The 17,852-nt window shown below is 38.2% G+C and overlaps 1 protein-coding gene across 4 annotated transcripts in view; it reads left to right on the top strand.

The window, feature by feature from the left end:
* CLIP4 (CAP-Gly domain containing linker protein family member 4) overlaps positions 1-17,852 on the top strand; it is an 81,760-nt gene that overhangs the window by 44,717 nt on the left and 19,191 nt on the right. For all 4 annotated transcript variants that reach the window (XM_020886234.2, XM_070449852.1, XM_070449849.1 and 1 more), the window contains 5 exons: positions 1,512-1,601; positions 2,609-2,752; positions 6,360-6,494; positions 9,947-10,070; positions 14,679-14,743. In XM_020886234.2, coding sequence (XP_020741893.2) covers positions 1,512-1,601; positions 2,609-2,752; positions 6,360-6,494; positions 9,947-10,070; positions 14,679-14,743 — 558 coding nt within the window. The remainder of the gene's footprint in view (positions 1-1,511; positions 1,602-2,608; positions 2,753-6,359; positions 6,495-9,946; positions 10,071-14,678; positions 14,744-17,852) is intronic.

The raw sequence follows: 17,852 nt of genomic DNA, 5'->3' as shown, positions 1-17,852 counted from the left end.
AGGAAAGACTCAAATGGCTCTTTTAGGACTGACAAATACTACTGAAAATAAGAAATTTACTCTGTGGGTTGCCTTCACAAAGTTTGTCTTCCCAACCCGTCCATCCAGGGTCTGCAGTTGTAGTTCTGGCCCTCATTCCCAGCCTCTGCTTCCTGTCTCTCCTCCTTTTGGTTCCTCTTAGACTTTGCTGTCTGGTTGATGTTATCCACCTGTGAGTGGTCACTCCAGCCCTCCTTTCCACAGCCCATCAGAGGCTTGTTCCTTACTGAAGAGCGCCAACCCTGTCACCCTCTAAGATTGTAATGTGACTCATCCATCAGGTTTACTTCTCCTGTGTCCCCCCAAAGTCCACTTCATTCCAGCCAATCCACTCAATCTTCTCTGACCCTGTCTTTCTTTAAGTTTATTTTCTCTTTGTATATCCATTATGCCTACCCTAGTTCTTTCTGACCATACCTCCAGTATTCTCTACAAGAAATCCGACCTATCTCTCAAGACGCATATTGGAATGTGATGTTCTTGATGAGGTGTTAACTCATCTTTACAGCAATGATTATTGTCTCCTCCCTCAATGCTAGGGCTTGTATCAAACATGTCCTTGTATTTTGATTATTCATGTCTTTCTGCCATGCCAAATTGAAAAGGTCTTTCTTTAGGACTGAGACTATGGCTTGCTCTGTTTGTGATGCTCAGGGTGCCAAGCTCAGTTCTCCACCCAAAATTCTTTGTGAGCAAGTAGAATTGAAATGAGTTCTAGATGGAATTCAAAACTGGATGTCATTCATTAGGTTTCTTATTTAAATGGTTTGGTTCTGTAGAATTAAAACAGAAGTCTTAATAAAGTAGATTATTATTCATGACCTTGTTCTTTTTTAAACTGCTTTTTTTTTTTTTTGGTGGGAGTTGAGTGTAATGAGAGTCAAGTAGTCATTTTCAGAATACCAGTGACAGAGAGTACAGGGATTTTTAATATCTGACTTCCACTTAAATGAAAAGCTTCTATAATGGTTTGCAAAAAATTTTTTTTACCACAAATCCACTATCTGAATAGGCAGTCTGCCCCAATGAATTTGCCTGCACACACCAATGAAATCATGAGTTGTGTGCAGATCTTAATAAGTGTGCAACTGTCGTAGGCATGTTAAGTTTTTTTTACCTGCTAGCATTGTGCAAGCACTAAGGAGTATACTAAGTATCAGATGGTTAGATAGCTGTGTTTTAAATTCTTTATATTATATAGAATTCCTAAGTGGATTTTAAAACAAGTTTAAAAGATAGCTTAGTGATATTTGGGGAAATTGATTGGGGTTTTCAGATGGGCTAGGAATACATTCTTTTCTTTCCCCTTAATAAAATACTGGCCCCTGATGTCTGTGAATTTATTATCCAGTGTATTCTCAGAAGTAGAGAAGATTTCAGTGAGGATTGTCTGTACTTTCAAAAGCGAATCCATGTTTATGTTTAACATTAAAATTCTTTCTTGCTGAATGTGTTTTGTTTCTGTGTTTTAGGATTAATGACATCAAAAAAAGATAGTGCTTCAGAATCAACACTCTCATTGCTTCCTGGTGAAGAGTTGAAAACTGGAGCAGAGAAAGATGGTAATATAATTTATAACTTCTTAAAGTTTAATGTACTGATGGAACTTTAAAACAATATAGTGATATAGCTTATATGAGGCTAAATTTTAAAGTTTGTAAGGGAAGACTCGGTACAGTAAAAATTTATACTTGAAAATTCCCTAAACAGCTCATAATAAAGTGCACACACACACATTTGTATTTTTTGTATAAATTCCTGTTGTGATTCTTACATACATGTAGTGAATTACAGGACTAGATGCAGAGAATAAAGTGAAATTACATAGTGTAGATGGCTTGATAGAATTATTTAAAGTTACCTTTACAATTTATACTTGAAAGATGCTGAGAGTAGATGTTAAGCATTGTCACCACTCACACACACACAAAATGAACTATGTGAGGTGATGGATGTGAATGTTATCTTGATCTTGTTAATCATTCCAGTATGTCTTTTAATCATAGTATTGTACACTTTATATACAATTATATTTGTCAATTATTACTCAATAAACTTGAAATAGATAAAAAATTAAGTTGTCTTTAGCTGTCAAATCACTGGGTGAATAGAGCATGAATAGAAAATTCAAAAGTATTCCTGCTTGCCTTCAGGTTAACTCAGAACATTTTAATATTAAACTTTTGTTACCTTAAAAATACATTAGTTGTGTTTTTTATATAAATAAGTTGTGATTCTACGAATTCATCCAAAGTAAGAGGTGAGAGACAGTGGTGGTTAGAATAGGAAATTGGTCTAAATTGATTACACAACAACACTTTTCTATATAAGATTGTCATCATATGGTGTGGATCCTTTGGATCCTTAAAATTGCTTGGGCCCTAAAATCTTGTGTGTATTAACTACAATGTATTTTGATGAAATCAGGCATTTAATTCAACACTAAGATAATCTACAATGGAAGAAGCTGAATGGAGAGTTTCAGAGGATTTACCTGGAAAAGCATCTAATCGGTTCACTGCTTGTTTTCCACCCGTTGACGTATTCCTTTCCTTTACCGTTGTTTCAGTTCCCCTGATTGGATCCATCAGCAGCTCCTCCTCTATATCTTCTCTGGAGCACAAACAGAGCCTCTCCAAGCACCTGAATGCACGTGGCAATAACAAGAAGACAGTGAGCAAAAGCCCTTCTCTCTCATCTAGAGCCAGTGCTGGTATCTATGGCTTTTTCAACCAGGCTTTCTTGGTGTTTTTTATCTTGGTTTGTTTGTAAGTAGATTTGCTCTTTTTAAATGTGTAGAAGGAACCCTTTACTTCAGTCAGATTGAACTACTTGCCCCTTTCCTGTCTGTCTCCCAGCCCTCACCCCTCTCCTCTCTCAGCACACTCTGGATCTCTCTGCCTTTCTCCTCATGCTCCTGCCATTTTTCCTTGTCTGGATTTACTTCTTCTCTTTGTTATCTAAGGACTCCAGCCTCTGTAAGGTTCCTATTAGAACTTTATGACAGATCCTCAGATACTTGGAAACTGTATGATCTCTTCTCTTTCTTTTCTTATCTCTTTTCTAATCTAAATCTAATATTAATAATTAACATGTCAGTATGCATTGTTTATATTTCATATCTATTAAAGGCATTTTGCATATCTTATTTCACTTAATTCTCAAAATGAATCAAATATCATGACAACCTTCACTTTATGAATGGGGAAACTGAGGCTTAGGGAGGTCAGGTATTGGTGCATGATGGCAGTTTCTAAGTGCACACCTGGGCTGCACCCACAGGTCTGTCTGATGCTTCTCTGCTATTGTTAAACTCTGCCTCTGTCTCAAGTACCTTCAGCTCTTCCTTGTGCTGTAGGGTCCTTAGGACCCTCCTGGCTAGCTGGTAGAGAGCTGAAGCTCTGCCTCTTAGTACAAGTCCAGCCTGAGGCTGCTCATGCAGTTTTGGTGACCACACTGTATCATTGGCTCAAATAGAGCCGTAAGCTAAGTTTCTTCATTTTATGGCTTGACGTAGGACTTTACATTTATTTTCATTTAATTTAATGGTAGAATTTTTATCCCTCTGAGTTTTGTTTTTTACATCTTGCTTGTAGCTTTTCACACACTTTAGAGTTATCTTCTTATTTAAAAAAGCATGCTTTCTCTATTTTTAAAGTCATCATTTAAAACTGTGTAGGAGAGGTTGACAATGATAACCTGTTTAGCTCGCTATGAAGCCTGCATGATCCCATTCAATCCACATTTCTTCAGTTATGTGTAGGGATATAGAAAACACTTTTTCTTGTTGGAATCAACACGTGAATACTGATTGCAGTTCACTTATTTGCCTGTGGGCTTCCCTGGTAGCTCAACTGGTAAAGAATCTGCCTGCTATGCGGGAGACCTGGTTCAGTCCCTGGGTTGGGAAGATCCCCTGGAGAAGGGAAAGGCTATCCACTCCAGTATTCTGGCGAGGATAATTCCATGTACTGTATGGAATTGGGGTTGCAAAGAATCGGACACAACTGAGTGACTTTCACTTTCTTTTACTTTATTTGCCTACATAGAAAGGAAATCAGGTCATTTTAGCATAACTTGTTTTTAATAAGTCTCATAGTAATTACTGGATCCTTTTTCTAATACTTTTAATACTTGTGCTGAATCAGTATTTTATCGTGAAAAATGTTCAGGACAGGATTTTTTTAAAGATACTTTATTGTATGGGGGAAAAAAACAAAAAAAAAATCCTTGATAGTAACACTGATGTAATAAATGTAAAAGTTCTCCACAAGTGGAAAACCTGGAAATTTTGCTTGAATATCTATTTTCTGAATAGATTCCCCTTCCCCTGAAACCAGTTTCTTGTTAATGCTGAGAGGAACAGAGGTGAGACAATGCAGTGATGTAGCAATCCTGTTTGTCCTCATTTTAATTGCATTTTAAGGCCTTCTTCATTTGGAATTTAGGCCTTTGACAGTGACTTGATTTTAAAATTTATGTATGGGTATGGAATTGTCTTTTTTACCCTTTATATAAAGTAGTTCTAGTGTACCTTCTTATTTAACATTTTCTTCTTTTTATAAATTTGAGGGGTTTATAAGTTTAAATAATAGAAATGAAGAGAATTATCAGAGTAAGAAAGAGGTCCTTTTAAAAAGGGAGGGAATTGAAACATGTATATTATCATTTGTGAAACAGATCACCAGTCCAGGTTTGATACATGAGACAAGTGCTCAGGGCTGGTGCACTAGGATGACCCAGAGGGATGGGATGGGGAGGGAGGTGGGAGTGGGGTTCAGGATGGGGAACACATGTAAATCCATGGCTGATTCATATCAATGTATGGAAAAAACCACTACAATATTGTAAAGTGATTAGCTTCCAACTAATATAAATAAATGAAAAAAAAAAAAAAAGGGAGAGAGAATGGGTCACATGTGAGAGAAAGTCCATATTCCAAACCCAGAAATATTTCCTTAAATTTTTCTTTAGATTGAGTGATTTGCATTTGGGGGGGTGTGGACTGCAGAGAGTGGACATTGCTGGAAGTTAAGAACAAAATATTAAAGAGAAAGAGGAGCAGAAAGAAGGGGTTGGGGGATGGGGAGATTGGGGAGGAAGTCTATGAACTCAGCCCCACTGTGTCCCACGTTGAACTCATTGTCTCGATCCATTGTCTGCAGACAGAAACCTGAGGGCTTCTGGTCATAGGGTCTGGGTTTTAAGTCAGGTGTGCCATCTACTCACTGTGAACACCGTGTCTTCATTAATTCCCGAGTTTGTATCTTGTCTATGATTATAATTCTCATGATAAGCACTTTGTAAACTATGAAGTGCTTGGGAAATGTTAGTTATTTTGAGGGCCTAGGACTTTTTAGTATACAGTTGATCTAGACCTTCCTTCTTCCTGGGTTTGTGTTCTTCAGTTGTTGCCATGTTTTTAGTTTCTCCCTGTTCACAGACTGACTTTCCCTGTATCCCGTACCCTCACAGAGGGTTCCCCAGCCCTTCTCAGATGACAGCCATTCCAATCTGTTTTTTGAACTGCTGGGAGAAGCCTCAGAGGTCCATCTGTCCCCTGTTATAATTGAGCAGCTTTCTAGACAGTGCTGCTCTAGAACGTCTGATGTTCAGGAGTGGGCACTTCAGGGTTTAGGTTTGAATCAAGGTCTGAGGCAAGGTGGTGTGTGCTTTTGTTTCTAATAAGGAAATCAGTTTGGGGGTCATTGGAACCTTACAGCAGTTCCACTTTTAAATTACATTTGTGTATGTATCATTTGCACCAAGTCCCACTGAACTATTATGATTCTACCATTTTACTAGAATAGAGATTGGTGGACTGCAGCCCATGGGCCAAATCCAACCTACCACCTGCTTTTGTAAATAAAGTTTTGCTGGAACACATTGTGCTCATTTTGTCTCTGCTTTTGAGCTACAACAGCGAAGTTGAACAGTTGTGACAGGGTAGCGTGGCTTGCAAAGCCTGAAGTGTTTACTATATAGCCCTTTACACAAAGGGTGTGCTGACCTCTGTTCTTGTAGAGAGTGCCCCCAGGAAGTCAGAATAAAGTTGATGCTTCACTAGGTGTCCTGTGTAAGTTCCCAGAGCAATGGTCGTCTCAGGAAACCCTTCAAATTTCATTTGAGTAGCTTTCCTTCACACGTGAGAAACACAACTATAGCTGTGTATAAGGAAGAAAGCAGCATATATTGAAACCCCAACTAAGGAGACTGGTTAGGATACATAGTCATTTTTTGGCTAATGTGGTTTTTGAGTGTCCCTTTGTTTTTTCTCTCTCTTCCTGTCCCACCCCCTTCCCCAACCAATCCCCACACAGGTTTGAATTCCTCAGCAGCATCTGTAGCAAATAGCGGGCGCTGCGAAGGAGACCTCCGAATTGGAGACAGGGTGTTGGTGGCAGGCCAGAGAATTGGTACCATTAAGTTCTTTGGGACAACAAACTTTGCTCCAGGTAACTCACCTGTATAGTCTTTGCTCAACTTGAATTCTTTAGAATACAAAAGGTTTTAGAATTTACATGTAAATGAAATGTAGAATTCTTGATTAATAGTTCTTATGGATGGTCGCTCTGGCACAGAAAATGCAAAATGTTGATTCAGATGCAGACTGTTTTCACGCAGGTTGATTATTTCTTATGAATTTTTCCTGCCAATTGTGTTTTACATTGTCTAAAGTTAAAATCAGTTGTTACTCTCCAGTTTCACTCTCACTGATTGCCAAATGTGCTAAATAACAGAGAAAACATTTTAGGATTAGATTTGTGCTAAGCACATTCTTTAAAATGAGTGGATAATGAGTTCATTGCATATAGCTTTTAACAGAATGGCTTAGAGAGAAAAGCAAACAAAGAGGTTCAAAGGAGATGAAAGGAGAGATGAAAAAGGTTTTGCGCACCCTGGGACCTTAAAGATGTATGTTTGTGTATTTATATATTCATTCCAATCTAAACTTAATACTGTGTTTCCAAATGTGAAGATAATCTTTCTTTTGTATTTTTGGTGATTGTAATTTCAAATAGAAGCCAGTTGAATAAAACATTTGTATTTTTAAATAGCAATATGCCGTGTTGACACATGGTGGCATTGCAGGATTTTTTAGGAAAAGGTTACTGAGAACACTGATTTTTTTTTTTAAAAAGTTTGTAGTCTTCTGTCAGGAACTCTGAAAGATCTGAGATTTTACCTTATTTGCAATATGGATGACCACGGTTCCATCAATGCTGGCAGAAGATGGTAGACTCCTGGGTCAGAGGCAGAGAACCTCAGTGCTCTCATCAATAATGATAGCTAGAGTGGCAACATTTTCTTCTGTTGGCTTCCTGGGCCCCAGTTCCCAGAGAATAAGATAGGGAGGAGGGCCGGGTGACCCCTGTAACCCAGTAGTACAGGAGAGGAGCCCCACGCTTAAGGAACCTGAACCTTTATAGAGACAGTAAGTATACCTGTCCTCTTGCCAGGAGACTGTCTCCATCTCCCGAGGCTGTCTTCTCTGCAAACGTCTGTGAAAACATGGTCAGCACCTCTCTCCATAAGACATGGACAGAGAATGGTCTCCTAGCACATTCTCGTTTCATTAGTACAATTTATAATTGTGGTCCAGTTACTAATTGATTGGGGATGGGCTGTATGTTTTATAATTCATGTTTCTCGAAATAGTAGTAGCAACTGAGGTAGTAACCGAGATTAGTTAGAATGTTCTTAATATGGTTCTCAAATAAAAACTTAGAAATGCCAAAGGCAGTTTATTTTTCCACCATCATCATGTCTTCTCAGTTTCCTTTCTCTGGTTTTACTAAACAAGGCTTGAATGGTTTGATTCATTTGGATACAGTTGTTTTTAGGTTGGCTTTTAAGTTTTGAACTCCTAGTAAAGAGCATTTAGGGCTTCCCAGGTGGTGCAATGGTAAATAATCCATCTGCCAGTGCAGGAGATGCAAAAGACAGGGGTTAGATCCCTGGGTCGGGAAGATTCCCTGGAGTAGGAAATGGTAACCCACTCCATTATTCTGGCCTGGAAAATTTCATGGGTGGAAGAGCCTGGCGGGCTACAGTTTTCCATGGGGTTGCAAAAAGTTGGACATGACTGAGTGACTGCGTATACATAGAACGCTTAGAAATCTGAAAAGTAATAATCAGATATTGGACATGAGTTTGAGCAAACTCCGGGAGACACTGAAGGACAGAGAAGCCTGGTGTGCTGCAGTCCATGAGGTGGCAAAGAATTGGACATGACTTAGCGACTGAACAACAAATAAGCAGTATAAATACTGGAGATTTTTTGTTAAAGTCCTTCTGCCCTTTCAGAAAGTAGTAGGATATATTTCTTGCGGCGTCAAAATATAGATCAGTCAGTTCTATAGAACAGTGGTAATATCTAGCCTTTTTATAGATTATGAGACTTAGACCTGACAGAGGGCATGGTTAGCCATCAGTGCTACCTCTGAAAGAAAGGTGCTGGTTACATGGGGTGACATCCTTCCCTCACCACTGCCAGACACTGTGTAGTCACTCTTGTTAACATTTGCTGTAATGCCTTCCTGCTGTGTGCTATATACTTTCAAGAGGTATATGGCAAACATGTAGCAGTGATATGGTGTATTAAAATGGGAAAATGTACAAATTATATAGGAAAGCATCAAAGGCAGGAGGACATAAAACTTGGAAAATTGGAACTGTGGCACTCAGAAATAACAGTGGCAGCCAGAATAACCTGGTTTAATGACATTCAGAAATGCAGTGCCCAGCATTAATATGGCCAAGCAGTAGGTCTGTATACATCTCTTTGTACCTGTGCAGAGTAGGTTGTTTCAGTATAAAAGACTACCACATGCCTTATACTAGTCTTTCCAATTCAAACTCCGATATCGGGAATCGACTCAAGTGTCATCATTTTGAATATAAGAGGAAAAAAAAGTTAAGAACTTCTGGTTTGTCATTTTAGAGGTTATATAATTGACTCTCTACATTATTAATCTGAAGGAAACAATATTCCATATTTTGTCATTTGTAGTAAATTTCTCAATATCCATATGTTTATTTGACACTGATTCTGAGAGACCAAATACAATCACTATTGTGTTCCCCTTTTAAATAAGAAATGAGTGGACTGTCAGGTACATTTAACTAATTTGGAGTTACCTTCATCCAGAGCCATTACTCTAGGAGTCTGTGTCCTTTTATTTAATATTTGCCACACTAAAAGCAACCTCACTGTTTTAATTTTATGCTCTCTGGAAAAGGAAATCCCATTACTCTCCTCAGAATGCCCTTTTAAATACTTGAAAGCCTTTTAGAAAATTCTTCCTATTAGCTAACCTAAATCTTTTAGGTTAAAAATGATTTTTTTCCCCATCTTGGGTGGGGAAAAAAATGAAAGAAAAAGAAGAATCACCATGAAGTCTAGTAATTTTCCATATTATTTTTGTCCCTCTTTAATTATTTAAGAACTGTTTGTGGTATTCTCATGTTGGGAGAGTAAAATGAAAAGATTGCATGTTCATTTTATGTCTCATGCATCTCAATACTATGCTACATTGCTCCCATCTCAAACAGACTATATTACCAAGTTAAGGACAATTTCTTATTATAGCTTTTAGATATATTTTGGTCAAACACTACTTGCATAATAGCTAATCCTTGCCAAATTTGTGTTTGTGCATTTTGTCTTTCTCCCTTAATGTACAGCTCTGCAATTATGCTTGTGAAATGTTTTTCTGGTTCATTTTTGAAACTTTCAAATTTTGTTTAATAATTTTATTGTTTGAAGGCTTAATGATAACAGTGATCTTCCATCACTTTGGTCATGTGTGAGAATGTTAAACCATCTAGACTGTGGGTTTGTATAATAACATAACAGTTTTGGATAAAGTACAGATGCTTTTAAAATCCAGTATTCTTGTTCTAGGATATTGGTACGGGATAGAGCTTGAGAAACCCCATGGCAAGAATGATGGTTCAGTTGGAGGTGTGCAGTATTTTAGTTGTTCCCCAAGATATGGAATATTTGCTCCCCCATCCAGGGTTCAAAGGTGAGAAAAAAATGAAATTTACATTATTAACAAGAGCTTTTTGTAATGCACAGCGAGTTAGAGTCACTAACTCTGTAGTGCACTCACTACAGACCATGTCTTCTTTCAGGGGTTCACCACCGCCTTCTTCAGAGGGTAGGCTCATGGAAAGCTAAATTTGCTTTGCTGAGGATTTGCAATTTTAAAAACCTCCTTTATTCCTCATTTGCAAACCCTATGAGTATGTGTAGGCTATTAGGAGTGGTGTTTGCTGCTCAGAACAGCGAGAGCAGCAAGCTTAATCTGTCATGCAAACAAAAGTGAAAATGCTCTCTGATTGCTTCAGTCACATCCTAACTACATTAAATTTCCTGCCAGCAGGCACCCCATTCATTCTCCTACAAACCTAATGGAAGCAAAATGGCTTTTTCCTCTGATTTCTTTAGTTTTCAAAAATAGATAGGCAGTACATCTTTTGGGGGGAAGTGAAGCTTCAAGTATTTATATATAATATACCTCCTCGGTGTTTCTTCCGAAGATAGTACACTTTTGCTCCAGCTCACTCTGGGTTTTAAGTTGAGCAGAAACAAGTCCTTGTGAAATTCTAGGTAAACTGTGTGAAATGACTTAATATGCTGAAAGAAGTTGGCCTGATATCTTTAAATAGGCAGTAACACGTATGGTACAATCACATGAGAATAGACCTGCCATCTCAACCTGGGGGTCCCGTCTCATCCCCTTCCAACTGGACTGTGTGACTGCCTCCTGGCAAGTTTAATAGTTTTCATATCCATTTTCTTTCTCATTTTTTTTAATGAATAGTTACATATAATTTTTGTATTCTTTTCCTTCTTCTATGATGTACTTGATATAATCCTTTTCTTGTTATTTATGATTTTATAACATTTAACTTGTAATGCTTTGCAGTTATAAGTTAACTGCAAAGTACTTGACAAAGTACCTTCAATTAAATGTTTTGTTTGATTTTAATAAGTATTTAGCCAGGTAAACTAGAAAAGAATAACTGCCGATGGTCCCTGACTTACAGTGGTTCAGCTTACAATTTTTAGACTTAATGATGGTGCAAAAGTGGTAAGAATTCAGTAGAAATTGTACTTCAGATTTTGAGTTTTGATCTTTCCCCGGGCTAGCCATGCGCAGTATGATACAGTATCATGAGGCTGGGCAGGGCAGCAGCTGCAGCTCCCAATCAGCCCCGTGATCATGAAGGTGAACAACCCAGGCACCTACGATCCTTCTGTACCCACACAACCATTCTGTTTCTCACTTTAAGTACAGTATTCAATAACTTAAATGAGACATTCAACACTTGATTATAAAGTAGGCTTGGTGTTAGATGGTTTTGCCAAACTGTAGACTCATGACAGTGTTCTGAGCATGTTTAAGGTTGACAAGGCTAGGTGATGATGTCCAGCAGGTTAGGTGTATCAAATGCATTTTCAACTCAAGATGGGTTCGTTGGGACATAACTCCATTGTAAGTTGAAGAGGATCTCTACAAACATTTACTGATCATTTAATGAGTGGTGGGCTCTGTACCGTGTACTTCATCAATTTCCCCCAGACCCATGAGATATAAGGTATTATGATTATTCCTATTTTGCAGGCAAAAAAAGTTTCATGAGATACAGTAACTGCTAAAGTCATGTAGCTGGTGTAGGGGATGAAAAACTTGCCCCTTACCATCTTACGTTCACTAACTGGAGGGGACAGAGTCTGTGAATTAAACTGACAACAGATAAACAGAAGAAAAGGCATAGCATTTATTAAATGTTAATGCATGGGGGCCTCACAGAAAGTGGTGAATGCCCAAAAGGATGGTGACATTGGGGAATTTATAGACCATCTTAATGGGGGAAGGGACGGGGGAGAAAGGCCGCTTATGGGAGAGCAGATGATGTTAGGGAAGATCAGTGGGCCTTTAGGGAAGTGGATGGGGATGTGATAGTCTGTGACAGTGTCTGTCTGGGTGTGGTGTTAACTCCCCATCTCCTCTCCTGTGATGCAAGTCAGTCTTCCATGCTTGATGAAATTCTGGGGAGGGGATTTATGACAATTGAGTTCTTCTTTGGGGAGATCTGTTTTAGGCAGATAAGGGGAGTTCAGAGAAAGCCTCTTTTTGCATTTGTTTATTCTTGAATGTCTTTAGCTCAAAATAATCCCTTGTGCTAGAGCAGCCTGTTTGGGGTAAGGTATTTTGATCTCCCATACTAGTTAATGGTGGAGCTGGATTCAGCCCAGGTTTGTTACTTTGCTTTTCTCTAAGCCCTTGCTTTTAGATAGTTTGCAGGGGGCCTTTTGGTAGTTATTTTATAAATAAAGCAAAAGAGACGGTAACTGGTGGCACTTAGATGTGCTGCACTATTTTAAGTGCTTTCTATGTATTGTTTACACACAGTGACCCTGTGTGTTGGGTACCATAATTATCCCTATTTCACACGTGGGAAAGTAAGGCACAGAGAGCTTAGTGAGGTGTAGAACTGTGCCCAGGGCCCAAGTGAAGATTTGAGCCCAGAGAGTCTAGTATAAGAGTGTGTGCTCTTAACCATTATCCTATTATAGTTAAAAGAGGCTCCGTGACTCTCTTCAGGACCTGTAACTTATAAGTGATTGATTTGGGAATAAAATCCATACTGAGTCACCAGTTAGTCTTCTGGATTCTCATATTACTTTGAACAAATCTTCATTAGCACATTGCTACAGTCTCTTAGAAGTTTGATTTGTCTCCTAGTCATGAGGACTGGGCTTCTCTGTTCCATATTTGTCTACCCAACGAATATAGTTTGGCATATTGTGCACACAGTAAATACTGATGAACTTTCCTTCAGTGTCTTTTATGCTGTAACAGCTTTCTTCTCTGTTACATTGCGAAGCCACTTTCTCTCTCCAAGTTTTATCTTCTTTTTATTGCTTTGTTTATGGAACACACATTTTTTGCTTTCTTTTTGGGGGGCATATATTTGGTCTTCTTTAAGGTGATTCATTTAAAAGCAGTCCCCTCATCTTCAGACGAAGCACGGCTCTTTCTAAATGAACTGCTGTCTCCAACCAGCTGTCTTCCTGTCATCTTCTGATTGTCTCATTCATCATCATCAAATACTATTAAGTGTCTTTTAGCACTTTGTGCTGTGCTCGGCATTCTATAAGCAAATAAAACAGACATGATGCCTGATTTTGAGGAGTTTCTAATTTAAACCAGCTTGGGAGCTCTTTAACAATCACACTGATCTTCATGAAGGGACTCCTGAGAACAGTTGTTAATCACACAGTGACCAATCACAACACCTCACCTTGCATCACTCTCCTCCCCAGACTGTTGTTTGCCTCTTTTTTTTTCTCTTTAAAAAAAAAACAAAAACATTTCTATTAAAAAAAATGTGCCCCTTTCCCAGAATCTTTGCACATATTACTTCCTTTGCTTGGATGGCTTTCTGCAATCACTCAACTATTGTCTAGCTAATTCCTTTTCTTCTATCAACATATATAAAAGCCAGTATTTCTTTAGAGAAATTCTGAGACTCAGTGACTAGATCTAATCTCTCTCTCTCTCTTTTTTGCTCAAGTGGTTTTTGTTCAGCATAGTATTAATTTTCTTATTCTTAGTTCATACCATTAGGTACTTCTTACTAATGAACTGATCACTTTTAGAATTAAGTTCTCAACTCTCCATCACAACTAAATTCAAGTATCTCTCTGCTTCATCAGGTCATATTCTTTGCATTCATTAGTCTCTCATTGATTGCTCTATGTTATGTATCATGTAAAGATGATGCACATGGATTGCAAGATGAAGTTACAATTAATGCAAGAGTTGCAGGATTCCTTTATGGTAACAAAGTGTGCTGGAACAAGTGATGGATAGAATGAAGACTTTTCTGGTTTAGGTCAGTAAACAGTCGAAAGAAAATGAGACTGTTATGGGATTGGCTTTTTAAAAGTAATAAATTATTTAAATATCAAAAAAATAGACCTATAAAGAATGTGTCCTTTATGATTGTGCTTAGAGTCAAATATAACATAAAAGATGTTGGTTTTATAAGAAAAATCACATATATACACAGACTCAGCTGATGTCTGATTTTTTTCAATATAAAAATGTAATGTATTTATAATTACAACCTAACATTTGCCATATTTAACGTAAAATAAATTTTCACCTTTTTTAGTTCCATCTTTGAAAATGAAGCTCCAAGAAAACAAAGTTGGGCCCCTATTTGAAATGAATTCACTTGAAGTTGACTTTCTCTGTACTTGCTATCCTTATATACTTTGCTACCCTTATATAACAAGGACTTCTTCTGTTTGATTAGTGCCTGTCTCTGGTGCTAAATTGAAATTCATTTCTGGCTTATTAATAAATACTCAGTAAATGCTTGTCCAGTGAGTAAAATAAGAAATGACCATTGAATACATGTATATGTATGACTGAGTCCCTTCGCCATTCACCTGAGGCTATCACAGCATTGTCAGTTGATTATACCCCAATACAAATCAAAAAGTTAAAAAGAAAAGATAAAGCCATTGTTGTGAAACCCTCAGTTAAGCGCCAGTCTTAAATATGAAGACCAGCTGCTTCTAATTAGGTTTGCATTCCTTCTTTCATTCACAGAGTAACAGATTCCCTGGATACTCTTTCAGAAATTTCTTCAAATAAACAGAATCATTCTTATCCTGGTAAGATTATGATTTTGTGTTCCTAATAATTATTCCTTTTCTTTTCCTTTATTGAACTTTTTAAAATTGTAAAGTATATGTATATACAGAAGAATATATGAAATACATTTGTATAGTTATATAATCATAAAGCAATATCTATTACCCATCCCATGGCCAAAGATGATTACCTGTATGTCCTGAGTATTGCCCAGTCTCATCTGCCTGCCTTTTTCATATGTCCTGTCTCCAGGTTATGTATCTTACATTGTATGTTAATGTTCCCTTGATTGTTTTAAATGTCTATGCATCATATATAGATGTCAGTAAATAATGTATGTTTAGTTTTGATTGTTGTTTACTGTGTTGTGTAGTGGTGATGGTAGTTAAATTGCTAAGTCGTGTCTGACTCTTTGCGACCCCATGGACTATAGCCTGCCAGCCTCCTCTGTTCATGGGATTCTCCAGGCAAGAATCCTGGAGTGTGTTGCCATTCCCTTCTCCAGGGGATCTTTCTGACCCAGGGATCGAACCCAGGTCTCCCACATTGCAGGCAGATTCTTTACCATCTGAGCCATCTGGGAAATCATGCTATGTAATGCTCCATTAAAATATATTGTGCTTGTTTGCTAAGTCGCTTCAGTCATGTCTGACTCATTGTGACCCTATGGACTATAGACTACCAGACTCCTCTGTCCATGGGGCAAGAATACTGGAGTGGGTTGCCATGCCTTCCTCCAGGGGGTTGTCCCAACCCAGGGATCGAACCCATGTCTCTTATGTCTCCTGCATTGGTAGGCAGGTTCTTTACCACTAGCACCATCTGAGAAGCCCTAAAATACATTATCCATTCTATATTTGAGTTATATCGCATTTTTTTACCATTCAGAAGCTATGCCATTGTACACATTTACAAAAGTTCCTCTAGGATTTCCAGGCATGGGATATCCATATCTTCAGCTTTCCTAGTGTGTCAGACTGTCCACATGGGAATGGATGAGCGTCTTTGCCACTCCTCACCTCAACAACAGTAGTCCCGTTTGATTTAGAAGTCTTTGCCCATCTGAAGGATATAAATGGCATCTCCTTGTGGTTTCAATTTGTGGTTTTCAGATTACAAATGAAGTTGAGCCCACTTCCGTGTTTATGGACCACATACATTGTGCCTTTTTTATGACATACCTGTTCAGGTCTTCTGCTCATTATTTTTTTTGGGGGGGTGTTGGTTTGTTTTTATCTTTTTAATTTGTAGGCTTCTTTATATATTTTGAGCACTAATATTTTGCCTGTTTTGTTTGTTGCAAATATCTTTCCCCTTTTTTTGACTTGTCTTTTGTCCCCTTTCCCTCCCTTTTTTGATGTCTTTTGATGAGCAGAAGCTTTTAATTTTTAAGTAGTCAAAATAGCAAAGTTATGTTTTTGCTCATTTTGTGACTTGGCTTTTTTTTTCCATTTATTTTTATTAGTTGGAGGCTAATTACTTTACAACATTGCAGTGGTTTTTTGGTCATACATTGACATGAATTAGCCATGGATTTACATGTATTCCACATCCTGGTCCCCCCTCCCACCTCCCTCTCCACCTGATCCCTCTGGGTCTTCCCAGTGCACCAGGCCCGAGCACTTGTCTCATGCATCCAACCTGGGCTGGTGATCTGTTTCACCCTAGATAATATACATGTTTCCATGCTGTTCTCTTGAAACATCCCACCCTCGCCTTCTCCCACAGAGTCCACAAGTCTGTTCTATACATCTGAGTCTCTTTTTCTGTTTTGCATATAGGGTTATCATTACCATCTTTCTAAATTCCATATATATGTGTTAGTATACTGTAATGGTCTTTATCTTTCTGGCTTACTTCGCTCTGTATAATGGGCTCCAGTTTCATCCATCTCATTAGAACTGATTCAAATGAATTCTTTTTAATGGCTGAGTAATATTCCATGGTGTATATGTACCACAGCTTCCTCATCCATTCGTCTGCTGATGGGCATCTAGGTTGCTTCCATGTCCTGGCTATTATAAACAGTGCTGTGATGAACATTGGGGTGCACGTGTCTCCTTCAGATCTGGTTTCCTTGGTGTGTATGCCCAGAAGTGGGATTGCTGGGTCATATGGCAGTTCTATTTCCAGCTTTTCAAGAAATCTCCACACTGTTTTCCATAGCGGCTGTACTAATTTGCATTCCCACCAACAGTGTAAGAGGGTTCCCTTTTCTCCACACCCTCTCCAGCATTTATTGCTTGTAGACTTTTGGATAGCAGACATCCTAACTGGCGTGTAATGGTACCTCATTGTGGTTTTGATTTGCATTTCTCTGATAATGAGTGATGTTGAGCATCTTTTCATGTGTTTTTTTGCCATCTGTATGTCTTCCTTGGAGAAATGTCTGTTGAGTTCTTTGGCCCATTTTTTGATTGGGTCATTTATTTTTCTGGAGTTGAGCTGGAGGAGTTGCTTGTATATTTTTGAGATTAATGCTTTGTCTGTTGCTTCGTTTGCTATTATTTTCTCCCAATCTGAGGGCTGTCCTTTCACCTTGCTTATAGTTTCCTTTGTTGTGCAAAAGCTTTTAAGTTTCATTAGGTCCCATTTGTTTATTTTTGCTTTTGTTTCTAAAATTCTGGGATGTGGGTCATAGAGGATCCTGCTGTGATTTATGTCAGAGAGTGTTTTGCCTATGTTCTCCTCTAGGAGTTTTATAGTTTCTGGTCTTACATTTAGATCTTTAATCCATTTTGAGTTTATTTTTGTGTATGGTGTTAGAAAGTGTTCTAGTTTCATTCTTTTACAGGTGGTTGACCAGTTTTCCCAGCACAACTTGTTAAAGAGGTTGTCTTTTTTCCATTGTATATCCTTGCCTCCTTTGTCGAAGATAAGGTGACTATAGGTTCGTGGATTTATCTCTGGGCTTTCTATTCTGTTCCATTGATCGATATTTCTGTCTTTGTGCCAGTACCATACTGTCTTGATGACTATGGCTTTGTAGTATAGTCTGAAGTCAGGCAGGTTGATTCCTCCAGTTCCATTCTTCTTTCTCAAGGTTACTTTGGCTATTCGAGGTTTTTTGTATTTCCATACAAATTGTGAAATTATTTGTTCTAGTTCTGTGAAAAATACCATTGGTAG

The sequence above is a fragment of the Odocoileus virginianus genome, chromosome 2, assembly GCF_023699985.2.
Source record: "Odocoileus virginianus isolate 20LAN1187 ecotype Illinois chromosome 2, Ovbor_1.2, whole genome shotgun sequence".
Taxonomy (NCBI): Eukaryota; Metazoa; Chordata; class Mammalia; order Artiodactyla; family Cervidae; genus Odocoileus; species Odocoileus virginianus.
The sequence above is the reverse complement of the archived record's forward strand: the minus strand, read 5'-3'. Positions and strand labels throughout refer to the sequence as shown.